The sequence below is a fragment of the Streptopelia decaocto genome (assembly GCF_964273445.1).
Source record: "Streptopelia decaocto genome assembly, chromosome: 4".
In the NCBI taxonomy this organism is placed as follows: domain Eukaryota; kingdom Metazoa; phylum Chordata; class Aves; order Columbiformes; family Columbidae; genus Streptopelia; species Streptopelia decaocto.
The window spans coordinates 65844775-65862973 of NC_138658.1; the positions used below are offsets into that span (position 1 = coordinate 65844775).

At 46.7% G+C, this 18199-nt stretch overlaps 3 protein-coding genes across 3 annotated transcripts; 1 reads left to right on the forward strand and 2 right to left on the reverse strand.

The window, feature by feature from the left end:
• Positions 1-346: 346 nt before the first annotated feature.
• CFAP184 (cilia and flagella associated protein 184) lies at positions 347-2528 on the reverse strand (the record flags this gene model as incomplete). Its single annotated transcript, XM_082052180.1, has 2 exons — positions 347-1261; positions 1551-2528. 2 exons carry the CDS (start codon positions 2526-2528, stop codon positions 707-709), a joined length of 1533 nt encoding a protein of 510 aa, XP_081908306.1. The 3' UTR covers positions 347-706.
• A 383-nt stretch (positions 2529-2911) lies between these two features.
• Positions 2912-8938, forward strand: TADA2B (transcriptional adaptor 2B). The gene is made up of 2 exons (XM_082050273.1): positions 2912-3190; positions 4244-8938. The coding sequence occupies exons 1-2, from the start codon at positions 2921-2923 to the stop codon at positions 5234-5236; spliced, it is 1263 nt and encodes a 420-aa protein (XP_081906399.1). The 5' UTR covers positions 2912-2920; the 3' UTR covers positions 5237-8938.
• Positions 8939-11277: 2339 nt separating this feature from the next.
• GRPEL1 (GrpE like 1, mitochondrial) lies at positions 11278-17080 on the reverse strand. The gene is made up of 4 exons (XM_082050274.1): positions 16821-17080; positions 15734-15902; positions 14123-14204; positions 11278-11687 (listed from the first exon to the last, which is right to left on the reverse strand). The coding sequence occupies exons 1-4, from the start codon at positions 16889-16891 to the stop codon at positions 11341-11343; spliced, it is 669 nt and encodes a 222-aa protein (XP_081906400.1). The 5' UTR covers positions 16892-17080; the 3' UTR covers positions 11278-11340.
• Between the last annotated feature and the right edge of the window lie 1119 nt (positions 17081-18199).

Here is an 18199-nt window from a genome sequence, read left to right on the forward strand (position 1 = left end):
TCACACTGGTCTTTACATCATCACACGCCATGAATACAGAGGACAAGGAAGAGTGCCCTTTAAAACTGTAGAAGCTGAAAGACCAAAAAGCTTAAAACTATAGTTTTGAGTAATAAGATTTATGTATATATTTATATTATGAAAATAGTTCTTTAAGTAATTAACCTTTCTTCTTGTGCACCACCAAGGCAAACTTGGCAGCCAAGTATATTTTCAAAATGGGTGAGTGGTTCAGTGCTTCTGTAGCAGTGGCTGTGAGTCATGTCAGGTATTGACACTGAGCTGCTCTCCACTTCTCAGCCACATCTCTGAAAATCCCCCTCACGGTGTGCCCAGAGACAGGTGTCTTTATTGTATAGATGAAGTTGATATATTCTGAAATTCGCAGAGAGGGTGGAGTTAGGGTGTGGTGAGTGCTCTGCTTAAACAGTATTGCCATGATCTTAAGGAACTGAATGCTAAGATGGTTTTCTAACAGGGTAGGCTTTTGGCTGTAGCTTTTTGTTTGTTTAAGATAGGCATATGTATATGGCTTCATCCAAAATAAGTAACTACTGTAATCTCTTCATTGAATACCGACACATCATGTAGAAAAGGCTTTTTCAGGAGTGTGGTGTATTATATTCCCCAGGGCTTACCAAAGAGAAGCATGTTAAAAATGGGAATGATAGAAAACTCCTTGGTTTATTTCTTTTCCATATGTTCTTCAGTTGTCCTCAGCAAGAACAGAGTAATTGGCTTTCTTGATCTTGTTCTGAATTCCCCTACAAGTAACAATTAGCCCAGCATGGTGACGTTTCAGTGTTTCTAATTGCTGACTTAGCAGCTCTTCAGCATCCACCTTCTCCTCAAAGTCCCGAAGCAATATCTCATTTCCAAGCAACCCACATTGCTGCTGCAATTTCAAATTGAGTTTCCGCAGTCTGTCTCTGGCCTGTTTGCTTTTGGTCAGAATGTCTCTCTTCTGTGCCAAGTCGGTCTCAATGTCCATCAGTTCAGCCTTTCTGCCTGCATTATCAGCTTCCACAAACTGTAGTTTTTCCCTGAACTGGCTGAGAATATGTACTGCATTTGCTACCTTCTTTTTGAGCTTCAGGATTTCATCACTGAGGTCATCAACCCTTTTGCTGTGTTTCTGATTCTCTTTCTTCATTTGCTCTAAGTCCACAAAAGGCCGACCCTCCGCCTCTTCTGCCTGAGCTTTCAAGGTGGTTTCAAGGTTTTGGATTTCATGCTTCAGCTTGATGTTTTCCACACGGGCCTAGAGGAGTAGAAATAAAAGATTAATTACTCTATTTCTTTAATATTTGCCTGGACAGAGAAGAAGTGCCTCCATTTCAAATAAGCCATGACAATAATAAAACTGCAAGGGGAGAAAAGCATCACACATCTTCTGTTGTTTAATACTGAAAAGGTGCTTTTAGTGGAAGAAATTACCCTGTCTTTAAGAAGAGGAAAATGCTGGACTTGCAGCAATCTTCTTGACAAGAGAAGGCAGAGAAGGGACAGACACGCCTGCAGCCACAGCTCCAGCGGGGTCGGGCCCTCACCTCCCGCACTCGCTGCTCCTTGTCCCACTCCCTGTCCTGGATGTGCACCGCTGCCTTGGCCGCCGCCTCCCCGCCCAGCTGCCGGCAGAGGCTGGACACGGTCACCGCCTTCTTGCGCGCCTGGAAGACGGTCCACTCGGCCTGGGCCCGGGACTGCCGCTCGTCGCCGGCCCGCTCCCGGATCTCCAGCCGGCCTCGGCAGTCAGCGGCCACCAGCTCCCGCTGCTGCCGCAGCTCCTGCAGCCGCCGCAGGAGCTGCCCGTAGAGCTGCGCCGAGCCCCGCTCCGCCCGGGGCCGCCGCGCTCCCTGCCGCAGCCGCAGCAGCTGCGCCAGCCGCATCTGCAGGCGGGAGCTGGCCTGCCGCAGCCGGTCCCGCTCGCCCGACAGCTGCCCGTACTGCTCCAGCAGCTCGTCCCGCTCCTGCCGCTCCTCCTCGTTCTCCTCCGCGGAGTCCTCCTGACCGCCCCCCTGCTCGGCTCCGCCGGGGACGGCCGGGGCCGGGGGAGCCAGGGGCTCCTCAGCCGGCGCGGCGGGAGGCGCTGCGCCCGCCGACTCGTCCTCGCTGCTCGACTCCTCCTCCCCGACACCGCCGGCTGATGGCCCGGCCACCGACAGCCCCGGCGGTCCCGCCGCGACCTCTGGCTCTGGCGGTTCCGAGGGTCCCGACGGCTCCTTCTCCTCCAGCCCCAGTTTCTCTGGCTCGCAGGGCTGCGGTTCCGCGGACTCCTCCGGACTCGGTTCCGCGGACTCCTCTGGCCGCGGTTCCGGCGGCTCCTCCGGACTCGGTTCCGCGGACTCCTCTGGCCGCGGTTCCGGCGGCTCCTCCGGACTCGGTTCTGCGGTCTCCTCTGGCCGCGGTTCCGGCGGCTCCTCCGGCCTCGGTTCCGCGGGCTCCCCGGGCCCGTCGAGCACCTCGGGCCCTGGCGGCTCCCCTGGGGCACCCGGGCTCGGCTCCTCCGGCTCTGCCACTGCCTCCATGGCCGGGCTCCTCCCCGCTTCCCCCGTTGCCCGGGCAACGGGACTCGGCTCTGGCGGGTGGCCCCGCCCTTCTCGCCGGGCGCCGGCTCGGCCCCGCCCCCTCTCCTCTGACCACCACTCAGCAGCGGGGTCGCTTGGGGTCCCCTCTCCGATTGGCTGCAGGAAAGGGCAGAGGGATACCTGTCGGCCAATCGTAGCTTTTCATTTGTTTCAATACCCCCCGCGCCCAGGCGCCTTGGCCCCATTGGCCAGAGATAGGAGAGGAGGGCTGAGCCCTCCACGTCCATTGGCTGTCCGTCGCGGGGCTCCGCCCGCCGGGCGCGCGGCCATTGGCGCTGCCCGTGGCGGGGCGTGCCGGCGCGTGCGCGCGGGCGGCGGGCGGGCGGGGTAAGATGGCGGAACTGGGGAAGAAGTACTGCGTGTACTGCCTGGCCGAGGTGAGCTCCCTGCGCTTCCGCTGCACCGACTGCGCCGACATCGAGCTCTGCCCCGACTGCTTCTCGGCGGGCGCCGAGATCGGCCCGCACCGCCGATGGCACGGCTACCAGCTCGTCGACGGCGGCCGCTTCACCCTCTGGGGCGCCGAGGCCGAGGGCGGCTGGAGCAGCCGGGAGGAGCAGCTGCTGCTGGACGCCATCGAGCAGTTCGGCTTCGGCAACTGGGTAAGGGCCGCCGGGGCGGCGGGCGGGGAGCGGCCCGGCAGGGGAGCGGCCGGCCCTCACCTGTCCCCTCAGCGCCAGCTGCGCCGCCCGCCCGCCCGGCTGCGTGACGGGCTTGTGCCCCTTCTGCTTCGCGTTCACCTTTTCCTCAGTGTGTCACGGCTCTGCACCTGCCGCTTGCCTTCCGTGTCAGTACACGGCCAGGCGCGCCTCGAAAAAATAGCAGCGGAGACCGGCACCGTTTGAGTCATTAATTCTTACTTGATTAAGTTTTGCTTCATTAAATGTAAAGAAAGAAATTCTTTACAGAGAGAGTGGTCAGGCGTTGGAATGGCTGCCCAGGGAGGTGGTGGACTCGCCGTCCCTGGAGGTTTTTAAACTGAGATTGGACATGGCACTCAGTGCCATGATCTAGTAAACGGACTAGAGTTGGACCAAGGGTTGGACTCGATGATCTCTGAGGTCTTTTCCAACCCAGTCGATTCTGTGATTCTGTGACTTTTTCAAAATCTTAAGGCTTATGATAATCATAGCTTGTTTTAGTTCTTAAATAACTAGAAAAGCATAAATACCATATTTCATACTGTAAATACTACCTTTATTTCTATATTGCTTTAAAAGTACTTCAGCAATGCAATATAAGTGAGCAAAATCCAAACGACGTAGTGATCTCAGTGCTGGCGTGGGACTTAGGAAGCTTCCTGGTGATGCTGAGGGGATTTTTTGAGCAAGCAATGGATGTTCAGGGGTCCCCGCGTGGATCCTGTGTCTCGATGGTGTTCCTGTACCAGGGGATCTGACACAGCTCACCTCAGTGGGGTTTCTGGCGCTGTGTTCATGGCTTACATGCCCCTGTGCACCTGTCAGTACTTATGTGGACCTAAAAATGCAGATCTGGTGGAAACCTGGCTCATTGCAGTATTGCCAGAAAAGTTTAGGTATTGCAAGGGGTGGCTTTTGAGGGGCAGGGAACAAGACCGTGCTCTTACCTGAGTGAACGTTATGCAGGAGATGTAACAGGAATCACTTTATGACTCGCCCTTATTTTCCATTTAGGAGGACATGGCTGCTCACGTGGGGGCATCCCGGACGCCTCAGGAGGTGATGGAACATTACGTGAGCATGTACATCCACGGCAACCTGGGCAAAGCCTGCATCCCTGACACCATTCCCAACAGAGTGACGGACCACACGTGTCCCAGCGGCGGCCCGCTTTCCCCCAGCCTCACCACGCCGCTCCCGCCCTTGGACATCTCGGTGGCCGAGCAGCAGCAGCTGGGTTACATGCCGCTGCGGGACGACTACGAGATCGAATACGATCAAGACGCGGAGACTCTGATCAGTGGCCTTTCGGTGAACTATGACGATGATGACGTGGAAATAGAGTTAAAAAGGGCTCACGTGGACATGTACGTCAGGAAACTCAAGGAGAGGCAACGGCGGAAGAACATTGCACGAGACTATAACTTGGTACCAGCCTTTCTGGGGAAGGATAAAAAGGACAAGGAGAAAGCTCCCAAACGAAAGATCACAAAAGAAGAGAAGGAGCTGAGGCTGAAACTGAGGCCTCTCTACCAGTTCATGTCTTGTAAGGAGTTTGAAGATTTCTTTGAGAACATGCACAAGGAGAGGATACTTCGAGCAAAGATTCGGGAGCTGCAGCGGTATCGTCGAAATGGAATCACCAAAATGGAAGAGTCGGCAGAATACGAGGCAGCCAGGCACAAACGGGAAAAGAGGAAGGAGAACAAAAACATTGCGAGTTCCAAGAGGGGGAAGGAAGATGGTAAAGAAGGTGAATTTGCTGCCATTGAAAACCTGCCAGGCTTTGAACTCTTATCGGACAGGGAAAAGGTGCTGTGCAGCTCTCTAAATTTGAGTCCTGCACGTTACGTGACTGTAAAAACTATAATCATTAAAGACCATCTCCAAAAAAGACAAGGAATTCCTTCCAAGAGTCGCCTTCCCAGTTACTTAGATAAGGTACTGAAGAAAAGGATTTTAAACTTTCTAACAGAAAGTGGTTGGATATCCAGGGATGCTTCATGAAGCAGCTGATCTGAAAAAAACACAGCAGAGGCCCATTATGGCCTCAAGGACTCCGTTATTTTTTCCTTCCCTCCCCAAAGATACGGAAATTATGTCACTTAACAACAACAACAACAAAAAGCAAATACATAAACCCCCACAGTATTCATGATCCATGGTTCAAATAGACTTTAGCTTTGGATCATGGAAAATACTTAATTTGTGAAACTTCTACATTGGATTCCACTGCTTTTGGTACATAATCAGAACAGATTTCTTTCATGTGAACTTAATCAATCCAATAGTCCCGGAGTAGTTACTTTACTCTGTGCTATTGGACAAATGAATATCAGCGTAATCCTTGCTTTTCTTTGAAGGTGGGAGATAGTTTCATTTCTTTGAAACTTTCCTCACCCTTTGTGTTTTGACATAATACTGGCAGCAAAGTGAAGCTTACAGAAGTCCTGAGCTCAGGAGCACGGTGAGCGGGTTTTTTTGTGACCGTTGCTAAGCTTTCAGAACATTCTCCTTAGTAACTACAGCCAAGGCGCTGGGACAGTGGGGTGAGAGCTTCTGCCGAGAATCCAGCAGGCTGAGCCATGGCAGGGAGTGGAGGGAAAGAAGTGCGGCAGGTGAGATGTCTTCAGGTACTTGTGCTGTGGAAAGGGCTCTTGAAGAGCTGCCCTTGCACCCAGCTGATCCAGACATAGCTTTGACTTGAGTTTGTGCGGAAACAGACCCACTGAAGCTTTGATGTTAACTATTAGTAGTGAAGTTGCAGGAGTACGGGGGAGCTGTGGCGCTGTGTGCCAGCGAGGGGCCAGCACTACTGTGAAGTGGCTGATTTGGGCCAGAAATTGGGTTCGGGTGAGTAGGCAGCGAGTTGTCTTGTAGCGGTTGGGAGCCTCAGGCAGCAAAGTTGCCATTTCTTCTTGCTGGGGGAGCCTGCTCCTCCTTTGGTATGTACTGCTGAGCTTGTGGGGGCTGCCTCCTTCTGAATTTGATTGGGAGGGACAGGGAAAGGCAGCGAGATTCTCAGATGGGGGGTGATTGCTGAGATTGGTTTTTAAAAACAAAAATGAGAACTGATATGTTTTAGGTCAAAACGCACAGCTAATGTGCTCCTCGGTACGGAGCTGTGAATCAAACCATTATGGGGTTCTAACTGCACATTCCTTGAAACATACCAGACTAAACGTGCTGAATTGTGGATGCGGCCCAGGGCGGCGAGCAGAGCGCAGCTCGAGCGGTGACAGGTCCCAGCTCCGAGTCCAGCCGAGCAGGGTGCTCGTGACAGGCGGCAGCTGGTGACATAATGCAGCACTTGACAGGAATGCCTGATCCACAGTCCTGTTTTAGTACGATCTACTGATTAAGGGAAAGACATCGAGGGAGGACTAGAAAAGGATTTTTATACTTATTTCATCCTTAAATTCTTGTGCTGGTATTTAACCAAATGAATGAGTGGTGGCTGGCATGCAGAAGACGGCACAGCGTTACTGTGCCTGAGCCTCTCTCCGGGTCGTGTCCAGAGCAGGAAGCTGTGAGTGGAGCCAGCTGGGCAGGTCTGGTGTGCCAAAGCAGGGAACCCCACTGGCTGCGGAACAAGTGTGAGCACTGGAAATGTCATCTTGGTTTGATGCTTTGGGCTGTAGTCAGTGAGGATACCACGAAATCTTAGAACAGTATTAATTCTGCAACTTGGCAGAGATAAACTGCTCAGAACTGGGTTCTAGTTAACGTATCCAGCGTTACCAAAAGAGTGTTACCAGTGAGTTTAGAATAAACGGGGTACAATTGCAAAGCCAGCATTTCTAAGGAAGAAGAAACCAAAACTCTAGTGCCTTTTTCTTTTGAGCTTGTGATGTTATGTCCCTTCAAAAAAGGTAAGGGCTATGTCCTCTCGGAGGCAATACTTTGGTTGGCTTACCTGTAAGTGGCTTGTTGCGGAATTCCGTGAGACAAAACTGTCTCTCCTTGGCAGCAGTGGAACTAACTGCGATGTGCTGAGTAGCTTTAAGAACCACGTCCACCCCATGTGCATGTACAAATGGCACACGAGTTCATCAGGTATAACCCCTTGGTTATTTTCTCTGTCCTGCTCCTGTGGGAAGGAAGCTCAGCCTTTCTTTCTAGTATTCTAGTTATGCAATTTGGTTCTTCCTGTACCTTCCTACCTACCTGCCATAATGCACCATTACTGAGAGTGTTCTGGAGCTCAGCTCTGCATGGAGCTGGGAGTTTAAAAGAATTTATTTTTTATTATTTTCTTTCTCAATTTTTTTTTTTTTATATTTCTACCTGTTTTAGCACATCTAAGTCTAACTGAAGCAATAGTCTAAAGCCCATTGGAACAATAACTTAAAAAAAAATCTAGGCACCAATGAGTCATTTAAATGTTGAAGTGAATTCTGCATTTATACTTCGTAGTTTCTTAATTCCTCAGCCCCTCCAAAATGTTTCTTTGGTGCTAGACATAACTTATTGAACATCAAAATGAATGTAAAATAAAGTATTTTTAATGTATGAAATATGGATATCAATATTTATTTTATACTTTCAAGCACATTCAAGGTGGTAAATGTTTGCTTTAGCAAATACTAGTCCCTTGGAAAGGGCTTCCCTAGAAGCAATGTCTCACTGTCAGCTATGCTTTTGATTTCAAAGGTGACTTGCACTAGAGGATGCTGCTGTTCCGTATTTTCCCATGGAACTGATTTAGTCCAAGCATTCCTTTGTTATGAGCTGCTGTTTGTTTGTTTGTTTTAAAGTTGAAATGCAGTTATGTTAATGCAGCAACTTACTAGAGCTACGCTGCTTCTCTTTGGTGGTGAAGGGGCTGAGAAAAAACATGGCAAAGAGCTCTTCAACTTGTATCTTGTGTTGATCTGGAAGTGCTTCCTGTACTGTACCAATAAGCTAGCCTTCATGTTGCTAATGAAAGTGTTTTATATGCTTAATGCTCTTGACTTTTCTAATTAAAGACATTACTAATGATAGTATCTGTTCTAACAGCGTTGATGTAAGCCTATGAAAAAGTGACACTCTCTAAGCTGTTCAAAATACTGACCTTCTGCTACTGATAGAGGCAGCAATGTCTGTTTTAATGCTGTATGAGTCCAGTCCCAGTGATGTTCTACAGTAATATTTGCTCGCTAGGTAACACGGGAGCATTCATCTCCATTCTGCGTGTACCACCCAGTGCAGAAGGGCTTTGTAACAGAGCGTTCTGGATACACACCCTCCCGCTTGACATTCCATTGCGGTCCCAGCACGCATTAAGAACAGCATTAGTAGGTTTGCACGAATCTTTGACCATAAGCTGCCTTTTAAGTCACACAAACTAAGCACTCTGCCATTATTCTCTTGTGCAGCGGCTGCATCAAATTTCTTTGCAACTGTAATGGACTTCTTCAGCCTTTCGGTTTACTATTTCTTCTTGCAAAATGTTTTTGCATGTGCCCCAGTTGCTCTTAAGTGATGACACATTGAAATACTGTGAAGGAAGGTACCTGCTGAGCACATTCAGCTCATCAGCTTCTTCCTTAAAGGGAATGTTGCACTCATTTGATCCGTGTACTGGTGTAGTGGTGCCAGACACACAAATGCCTGTGCTGAAATAATGGAAAACCTAACTGATGTTGTGCACACTCAGTATTTTACTAGGTTTTTACATTGTACAGTGGTAAATAAACTTGTATTAAAGTTTCTTTCCATTACTGACTTAGTGGTAATGTAGCTTGTGTAATGAGGAACACGGTTTAAGCCTTTGTGATAACAAATGGAGATGCATTTTAGTTACATGACAATGGGTGGAGAAGTGGTTTCTATGAAACAGCTAAACCAGAGGTACTGCTGGAGGCTGCTTTGCCTGCTCTTATGCTTCAATTTCAGGACCACCTTCCTCTGCTGTCTTCCGTGTGTCTTACTGTTGTATGGCAGAGGGCACAGGTGGTTTGGCTCTCAGCAGACAAGTTCTCCAAGCTGAAAGCCTCTCTATTCAGAGAGGGCAGGCTGAGGAAAAGGAACCGCTTAAATGAGATACTCAGCTTTAAAGATACTAGTTTGAATTTTGTGCTGAAACTTTAACAGTAACTTGTGTTTACAACCACCCTGAATGAAGTCACGTAGTCCAAAAAAGAGAGTTTATGTGAGGTGCTGGGAAGCTCATTAACAAAATCTTGATCTGCTCGGGAAGATGATGTCCCTTTGTTTAATTGCCCTAGTGGAAAAACTTCTACACTAGTGAAGTTATTAGATTTAGATCCAGGTGGGCTGGGGGGATTGGGCAGAATGACACAAAAGTTCAACAGTTCAACAAAAGAGGTATATAAATTGACCCTGGTCCCTTTATGGCATCAGTTCAGTGTGGGTTCCAATAAAAAAAAAAAACAGAAAAAACAAACAACACCTTTCTTCAGTCGTACTTCACGTGTGCTCTAACCTAGATGGGAAGATGTTACCTTCAAATTCAACTTACTTAAGTATATGTAATGTGCCCCCCCTTATTTTTCTCCTGTAGTTTTACACTCAGTGTTTGCATTTTGATCCCTGTACTTGTTTAGTTTAAAAGAAATTAATTCTGTAGTTATCTTCTCTCACACACTGAAGATTATTCTCCCTCTCCTACTCAGTTAGGGCACTGATTTTCTTTCTTAAAGAAAGAATGAATCCTTAGACAGGATTAACCCCCAAAGAGCAGTATGCCCTTCTGTTGTTCCTTGTTAACTGTCTGATTGCCATGTGGGAAAAAAAGTCTTAAAGAACAAGTAATCAATCACTTTCCACCATGAGTAAGTCTAGTGTTCAGCAAGCTGTTGGCAACTCTGCACATGAACCAAACCAAACCAAATCAGTAGCTCACCTTAAGGGAAAAAGGTCGGTAATCCAAGACAACCAGAAGCAAGGGTGAAAAATTCACAAGTGCTTACTGTTTACCAGATGCTAACAACACACATAGTTTCTGTCCTGTGTGTTAAATGTGTGGCCTTTAAGGATGTGAGAGGACAGATGCTTTGTCAGTTGTGTAATTTGCCAAGTTCCATCCGCTCCTGTCCCAATGACCAGAAAAATGTAGGACAAAGCATTTGGTGAATCACTATTTTAGCCAGATTCTGCAGGACTGGGAGCAGCAGGTGGAGTTTGACAAAGCAAGAGCTACGCAGGGAAAAAGTTCTGTTGCAACTCAAGATTCAAGCTGAGTTAATGCAAGAAATGGAGATAAAAACTAAGTTCACAGGGGTTTTTTGAGCCACTTACATGCAATTATTTATGTAACTTAAAAGACAGTATTTACCAAACTCTCGGCTTCTCACTTCTTTGGGTATTGTGGCTTTCAGCAGGGTTGTAACTACAGTTTGCATAAGAAACTGATTGTAAAGCTTGGAAGTTACAAGACTATCAAAATTGTTTAAACCAATTTATACAATATTAAATTAAAAATCCAGAGATAGGATAAATTCCATTGGTTCTTCAATGCCATACAAGTATTAGATGGTTTTCTTGCATCAACATTACTGTAGAATACAAAGGGTTGAACAATTACAAAATATATCTACTCTCCATTGCTTTTTATTTACAGGTCAGAATTCACAAAGGTTTTAATTTCAGTTGTTGAGACTGTTTCTGAAGAGACAGAGGGCATTTACCACGAGTGTGTAAAAGCTGATGGACACTTGCAGAAAATGGGTTATTTCTATTACTTCACCCACTTCTGCAATGTTAGATTCTAAAAAACAAAAGGACATGTTTGAACCACTATTTGGATTTTCAATCTACACACAGTGATAAATGCAGGATTGCAGAATTCTTGTGAGCATTTCATTCCTTTCAATTTAGCGCACCTTCAGTGGCAATAGTTGTAGAAACTGTTATCTAAGCTGGAGCATGAGAGGGCGTAATAGCTCTTGTATTTCACACTTAGGAAGGGAGCTCACAGAACAGTGATGGTGAAGGCCACTAAGCAGGAGAATTTCACCGATTGCATCATTTTCACTGGGAGACCTCAACCAGTTCATTTAAACCTCTCAGGCAGGGGGCAGAGGAATGAGGAAAGCACGGTGTATGAGAAAAACCATCCAGCTGTTTAATAGTTGTATGGCATTTTCAACTCTCGGATTAAGCAGCTAAGCTTCCTTCACAACACCCACCAGGGCAGGCCGCAGCGTACGCCCGTGCAGCTTATAGCCAATCTTGGATACTAATGCGATAGTGCCCGGCTCCTGCCCTTCCACGGGAGCGTGGAACAACGCCTCGTGTTCATAGGGATCAAACTTGGCTCCGACAGGATTCAGTCTGAGCAGGCCATGTTTTTTGAACACTTTTTGAATCTGTACTTCTGTCATAACGAGACCTTCGTATAAGCTCTTCAGGTGAGGATTTTCATCATTAATTTCTTCTTTTGGAACACTTTCTGTTGCTTTCTCCAAAATGTCTGCGACTTCTAGTAAGTCCTTACAGAAGCTTTGAATCCCTAAAAATAAATAAAAGAGAAGGGACTGGGATTAGTCTACTGACAGGAAGAAACATTAAAACAAAACAACCTCAAAACCTATGGCAATAATCTGTACCCTGTTAGATTTTTAACAAGATATGTGATACTGTCAATCTTTGGGCTAAAATGTTCTTCCCCATTTTACTTGATGATAGAGAACTATTACAGATACCTTGAAATACACACCACCCCCTTTAGTTCTATGGAAAAAAATGTATTTCAGCTTCATACTTGAAAGAGCCAAAGCTATGCTGATGAGCTGACATTAACAGTTAGAATTCTAACCAAAGGTACCAAAACCTTCAGATGATTTAATGTCATTTCCTCACGTGTCTCTCATCCTGGGATTCACCTAAAGTTCAAAGCATTATGTTGCCCTATTCCGACCCTTTCATCTGATGTGCTAAAAATATTTGCAAAAGAAAAAGCATCTAGTCAGACTGATGAGGAGTCCAAGAGATGAACAGGGATTCTGCCACGAACGACAAGAACTCTCACCTCCCCCTCCCACTGCAAATCACTTTTACACAAGTCAGAAGCTGTGCCTTGTAAACACCAAGCAATTCTGAAGCTCACAATAGTCTGTGTCCTGAAGCTGTTTGCTGGTCCACACTAAAAGAATCTGGACTAATATCGCTGAAGGCAAACTGTCTCTAGAAATCATGAAAAATCACAATGATTCAGTAGAATAACACATTTCTACATAGAGGTGAGGCAGTGACAAACTGCACTGCATTTTGGTACCCTTGGGTTCTTTTTGAGGGGAAGGGCGGTGTTTTGTAGCCACAGACAGCCTTTTTAATTCTAGCTCACACTTTAGATGGGTTTTTTGTTTTTTTTTTCTTACCAAGAAGGAATATGAACATTAGCAGAGGCCAAGGCTTTGGTTTGAACAAAAAGAGCTATGAAAGCACCTTGCAGGATCTACAGGGATCAGCTAGTTGTCAGGAAAGGGTCACTGTAACAACTGCACAACTTCAAGGAGACTTGAGCTCTTTATAGAACAATAACTAACCATGTCTAAGTAGTTCCAAAAATAGGAACAAATGAATTCAAGTTTTAAATTCAAACTAAAACTGGGGTTAGGGCTGAAGTGTCCCAAATATAGATTTGTTGTCTTGTGATCTGGATCAAACCAAATAACCAAACTCTTCAGAAGGTGGTTTATTTTGGCTTGTGGAGGTATATATATATATATTTTTTTTTTAATTATTTTTTTTTTTATTTATTTTTTTGTTTATGTTACCTCTGCGGGTGTCTCACCGCATCTTTCTGAATTTATGCACGTATCAGAAATTAGTTTCTCTTCCTTCAACAGAAAAAGTAGTCATATACAGATGATAAAACTTACAACCATGCAGATTATCTGTAATTTAGTTTTCACGAGAAATTTTATTTGCACATTTATTTCTGTTGTAGCATCTCTGAGCTCAGACATGACTCAAAGTCCTTCTGCATTAAGTAGCATATTAGTGAAACAATGCTTATTGCAAATCACCTTCAGGATGAAGCAAACATCCATGAAAATGATACAAGAATAGTATATAACGGAGAAATGCTTTTTCTGACAGTATGCAATAACTGAAGATCCTGTATTAAAAATTCTGTATTCAGAATTAACTTTACAGCTATCTATAGTGTGTGGCAAAAAGCGCAACTCATGTTTCAAGCCAGAGTGACAAACCCTAAGATGATCGAGCACTCTTCTGCTGCAATATTTGCATACCATTTCTGTTTGACAGATTTGTGTTTTAATTCTAAATCAGATGTCAGCAGCCTGGCTCTTGAAGAAGGGTGTGTTTTCTAGCACGCCCCATAACCAGTGATTGTGCCTTCCTACCACTGAAAAGAAACCACTCACCTAAACGTATTACTTCTACTTAAAAGCTATGGCCTTCAACAGACCAGAAAAGTTATTCAAATATAAAAGGCTAAGAAAGTAAAAAACATCCCCAAAATCCCAACCCCATAATAAACAACAAGAACAAAAAAAACCCAAACCAGAAGAAAAGCTAGTATGCCATACTCTTGGTTCTATTTTTGCAGTCAGTTTTGAGATCGAAGTGGGTGAAAAAGGCAAACTTCAGGCTGCAGACCTTATTGAAAAATCTACTAGTGCGCTACATATTGTACGAAATCAGATACCAAAGTTAAAGAAAATTTCAAGTTGTTGACTTTAGCAGTTTAAGTCTTGCCCTTGTCTAGCGAGATGATTACAGTTCTGATGCAAAGCGAGGAACTGTTCAAACCTCTCTGCCTCAAATACGTTTTTTAACCAAGTAAACTAAGTCAGAATCACTGTAAAGTACAGCTTGTCAAAACTGCAGGCCAGGCAGCTCTGTTGTTCAGGCTTTACATTTCACGCTGGTATTCCTGGGTCTTATGAGTACACACACAAAAGAGCCTCCACTGACCGTATAACTTTGCCTCTTCTACCAGTTTCTGGCTTCTTTGCCTCACGTTTTCTGCATCCGCCAAGGCACGCTTGTACTTCTCCTAAAGAAGAAAAACCAGCAACAGATTTCATTCCTGGTGGTTGAGTAGTTGACAATAATTCGAATCAGTACATTCAGTATAAAACAGCATTTTAAACAGTTACATAACCTAAACCTACCATCTAAAGAGTAAGCTAAAGACAACCTGCCAATTATCACAGCATCCTTCCTACCAAGGTAGATATTTGCTCCACTTCAGTGCAGGCAGAAGAGAGGGAAAGGAAATAAGACGGATTTCCAGATACTCGCTATTTGTCAACAGATTAGCTGGAAGAAATTTTTAACTCTATGCATATATAATGCTTTATAAATCAAAGATTTCTGCTTTTTTTCTGGTGTGTGTTCAGAGAAAGCCTTCATCAGTCAAAAGGTATTTTGAGACTATGAAAAATGAGACTTAACCAGCCATGACTTTCAAACCGTCCCTTCCCTCTCCATACATAGCACGGAGTGTTCTCCAGTTTTTTCAAACTTCACTAACTATGAAGTCTAACTCCTCTATTGATCAGGTTAAGTTTTGGACTTAGCAAAACAGCTATCTAGCAGATGTACGAAGAATGAAATTCAATAAGTTTAGGCACTTCAGGTTGAGCCCTTCACATCCAGCCCTAAACTCTACATTGGGCTTCCACTCTCGGTATGTTTGATCTTCACATTCTAGTGAAGAATCTCAAACCAGAATAAAAATAGTCAACAAGTTAACTGAAAAGCCACATTTGGTAGCCAACAGCAAATGCTTTCAACAGAGATGTTAAATGATGTCTCAGTTTTGTCCTTCAGGGCTTTGGGAAGGGCAGCAGAAACAAAACGCAATCCACTTATGAGCCATAGGTGCTGCTTCTACAAAAGTTTCTGGGCTACCTCTCAAAGTCTCAGATGCTCTAGAAAGACATTTTATATAAAACATTCATCCAGAACAGCAACACCTTTGCTTAATCCTCATCTCCCACCTCTCAGGGCATTCTTCACCCTCTGCTGAAGTCATGCAAGGGAATGTGGTGTTTCAGCCTTGTGTTGGAAGGGCTTTCCAACAGAGAAGGTTTGAAACTCCCACTTCCTCAGCACGCAATAAGTACAGTATTATATAAAAGCTAACCATCATTAACCTCGACCTTTGGAAAAGTCAGCAGCTGTTTTCAGAAAGCCTACTCTTAGCACACACAAACACGCACAAAGACACACACAAACTCTTCAATGGGCTTCCAAAAATTTCTCCACTAAGCAACACCTAAGTGAACTGAAGCGAGCAAAACCAAGAAACAAATTTTCAGGCTGGAAGAGAAACAATTCTATGCAGAAATTGGAATTAAAACTATCAAAAAAAATCTTAATTTTGGACCAGGACTACATCTCAGGTCTTCTAGCACATCTACTCTTAAGTTTAAAGAAATTATCAAATCACAGGTTTTTATTCAGCACCTAAACAGGAGTGACAAAAACCCATCCAGATTGTGTGTTGTAAACCCGTAATGAATGCTCTTAGGAATGCAGTTTGTAAGATATTTAACCTGATGACTAAAATATACTTACAGTAACTTCTTTTAGTTGTTCTTCCAGTTTAGTCTTTTCTTCATGTAACATTTTTTCAGCAGAGCTGGGTTCAACCTTCTGCTCATTTTGGCTTTGACTCTGGTCCTCTTCCAAGTTCTGGCCAGTATTCTTCTGTTGTGTTGCTACACAAAGCAGTCGTGGAGAAGTCCTACAGCAAAAACATGTGGACGATATTAATCAGTGGCTTACTTTGTATGCTGCATTTTCTGGATATACTGGACACTTTGACATATCAATGTCTATAAAATTCTCACACTGAAGCTCAAATTAATACAACAACTTTAGGTCTGTGAAACTGCAGAACGTCTCATCAGAAGTAACTGATCTTGGCTTATTTAAACTGTTGCAAAAAATAACTCTGCTGCAAGGTAACAACCTTACAAGGCAGCAGCTTGTAAGTGCCTGTTATATTCATTTTATAAAGTCGCAGCAACTTTAAGGAGAATATGAGCTTGTTTTCAGCGCAGAACTCTACGAGGAAGCAAACCTAGTGTATGTGATGCAATCACCCGCAACAGTCCCCAGCGGGCACGCTATGGACAGCAGCGGTTTGCCGCCGGCTGCCGAGGAGCAATGGAAAGGCGCCTTCAGTGCCCCCGCTGTATCGCTAATGTCACGACAAGAACCGGCCAGTCTCCATGAAGGGGCCTACTGATCATTTCCTGACGTTCCTCAGGCTGAACTGCCGGAGCTGCCTGAGCAAACCTGTTCCCGACGAGGCGGGCGGGCCGGGGCCACACGACTAAAGGCCCCCGATGCCTGCCCGCCACCTCCAGCCCTCGGGCCCGGCGGCGTTCGGACTCCAGACAGCCGCTGCCCCGGGGGAGGGGAAGGGGCAACCTGGCACATGGCGGCAGGGGTTGAGAGGCCGGCATCAGCCCGTCCCGGCTGTAGGAAGGAGCTCCCCGGCGCGGAGCCGGAGGGCCGGGGCTCGGGGGGTGAAGCATGGCGGCGGGGCTGGGCCCCGCTCGGCTCGGCCGGGCGAGGCGGTGAGTGAGTGCGGACACGGACACAGACCCGTCCCGCCGCGCCGCGCCCGATCCAGCCCAGGCGGCGCGACCCTCACCTCAGGGAGAAGCTCAGCAGCGGGTACCGCGGGCGCAGCGCGGCCCGCACGCACTGGGCCACGGCCGCCATAGCGCCTGCCTGCCCACCGACCGCCTCGGCCCGGGCTCCGCGGGACCGCCGCCAATCAGTCAGCGGGTCTGCTAGGAGTGACGTGGCCAAGGACCAATCCACAAGGCGGATGCACGCCTCAGACCAAACAGGCGAGGCAGGAGGCGGAGCCCGCAGCTCTTCCGGGGCGCTCCTGTGAGGAGCGCTCTGCCCCACTCCTTTCGCCCCCCTCGTGGCGGAAGGTGACGCGCGGATGGGCGTGGCCGCGGGCGGGGCGGGGCTCGCGCTGGGGCTCGTGAGCCGCGTGAGGGCGGGACGGGTCGAGTGGAGGGTGTCGCTGTCCTGAGCTGCGGTGTCGTTGGGTCCCGCCGGGTCCAGTCGCCCCTCCCGCCCCTCCGCGGGGTGGTGGAGCGTCATGCGGGGAGCGAGAGGCTGCGGGAGTTGGCAGGGCACGGGCTGAGACCGAGCAGCGGGATTTTCCTGTCACAACTGACCAACACAAGCAGTGAGCAGTTTGGTGGCTGCGGGTGGAACTGTCCCTAATGGTTCACATCTTTCCTGTGCAAATTGTGACTGGAAAAGTTTGAAGATTGCAGCTCATTTCAACTGCTGAATAACCCTGTTATCAGTAATACCTCATAGCATCTGTCAGTAGTTTGTCTGCAAAGCTCCACATAGATGGTTTCATCACTATAGCTGCTGTACAGACTCCCCCTGGATAACCGTGATCTAAAATCTTGAGCTTTCTTTAAAAGGGATAATGTTGCTCATCCACTGCTTCCACACGTGGCCACGTGCTTGTGCAGCCTGTTTGTGCAGTGTCCTGTGTACCTGACGCTCTGGGAACCCAGGTGACGCCTGGGTGACTTCTCAACTTCTAACAGCAGTGGTGTTGATTAGTTTGTCGTTATCCTGTTAAAAGAGGGAAAAAAACAAGGCCATGAGTTTATCGTGCAGTCCCAAAGTGAGTTCTAGATTATCCACGAATGCCTGAACACCATCTGTTAGCCTGATTTTTGCACGCATTTGTGCACTTTGCAAACAAAATCTGAAGGATGCAGGAGATGCAGATTCCATAAGGCAAATTAAATAAATGTTATATTCAAGGGTATAATTAAAGTATTACTAAAAAAAGCTGCAGAAGATGTTTCTGGCTGGCCACATGGGAATCTTGCAGAAGTTAGGACTGTGCTAAGTTCAATCAGACTTCAGCAGAGTGCACTAAGTTTTCAGCATGGCCTTTATTTGGCAGGTTTGCTTGTATGGGTGTGTTATTTCACAGCCTCTGCAGAAATCAGGATAAATGGTATAACGAGCCCAGTGGCCTCA

Bases quoted from the DNA above. Each gene is read 5' to 3' on its own strand.
- TADA2B (XM_082050273.1), top strand. From the start codon at position 2,921: ATGGCGGAACTGGGGAAGAAGTACTGCGTGTACTGCCTGGCCGAGGTG. The intron at 3,191-4,243 runs GTAAGGGCCGCC...TTTTCCATTTAG, and splicing joins AGTTCGGCTTCGGCAACTGG to GAGGACATGGCTGCTCACGT.
- GRPEL1 (XM_082050274.1), bottom strand. From the start codon at position 16,891: ATGGCGGCCGTGGCCCAGTGCGTGCGGGCCGCGCTGCGCCCGCGGTAC. The intron at 15,903-16,820 runs GTGAGGGTCGCG...TTTTTGCTGTAG, and splicing joins CTGCTGAGCTTCTCCCTGAG to GACTTCTCCACGACTGCTTT. The intron at 11,688-14,122 runs GTCAGTGGAGGC...ATTTATTTTTAG, and splicing joins AGAAGAGGCAAAGTTATACG to GGATTCAAAGCTTCTGTAAG.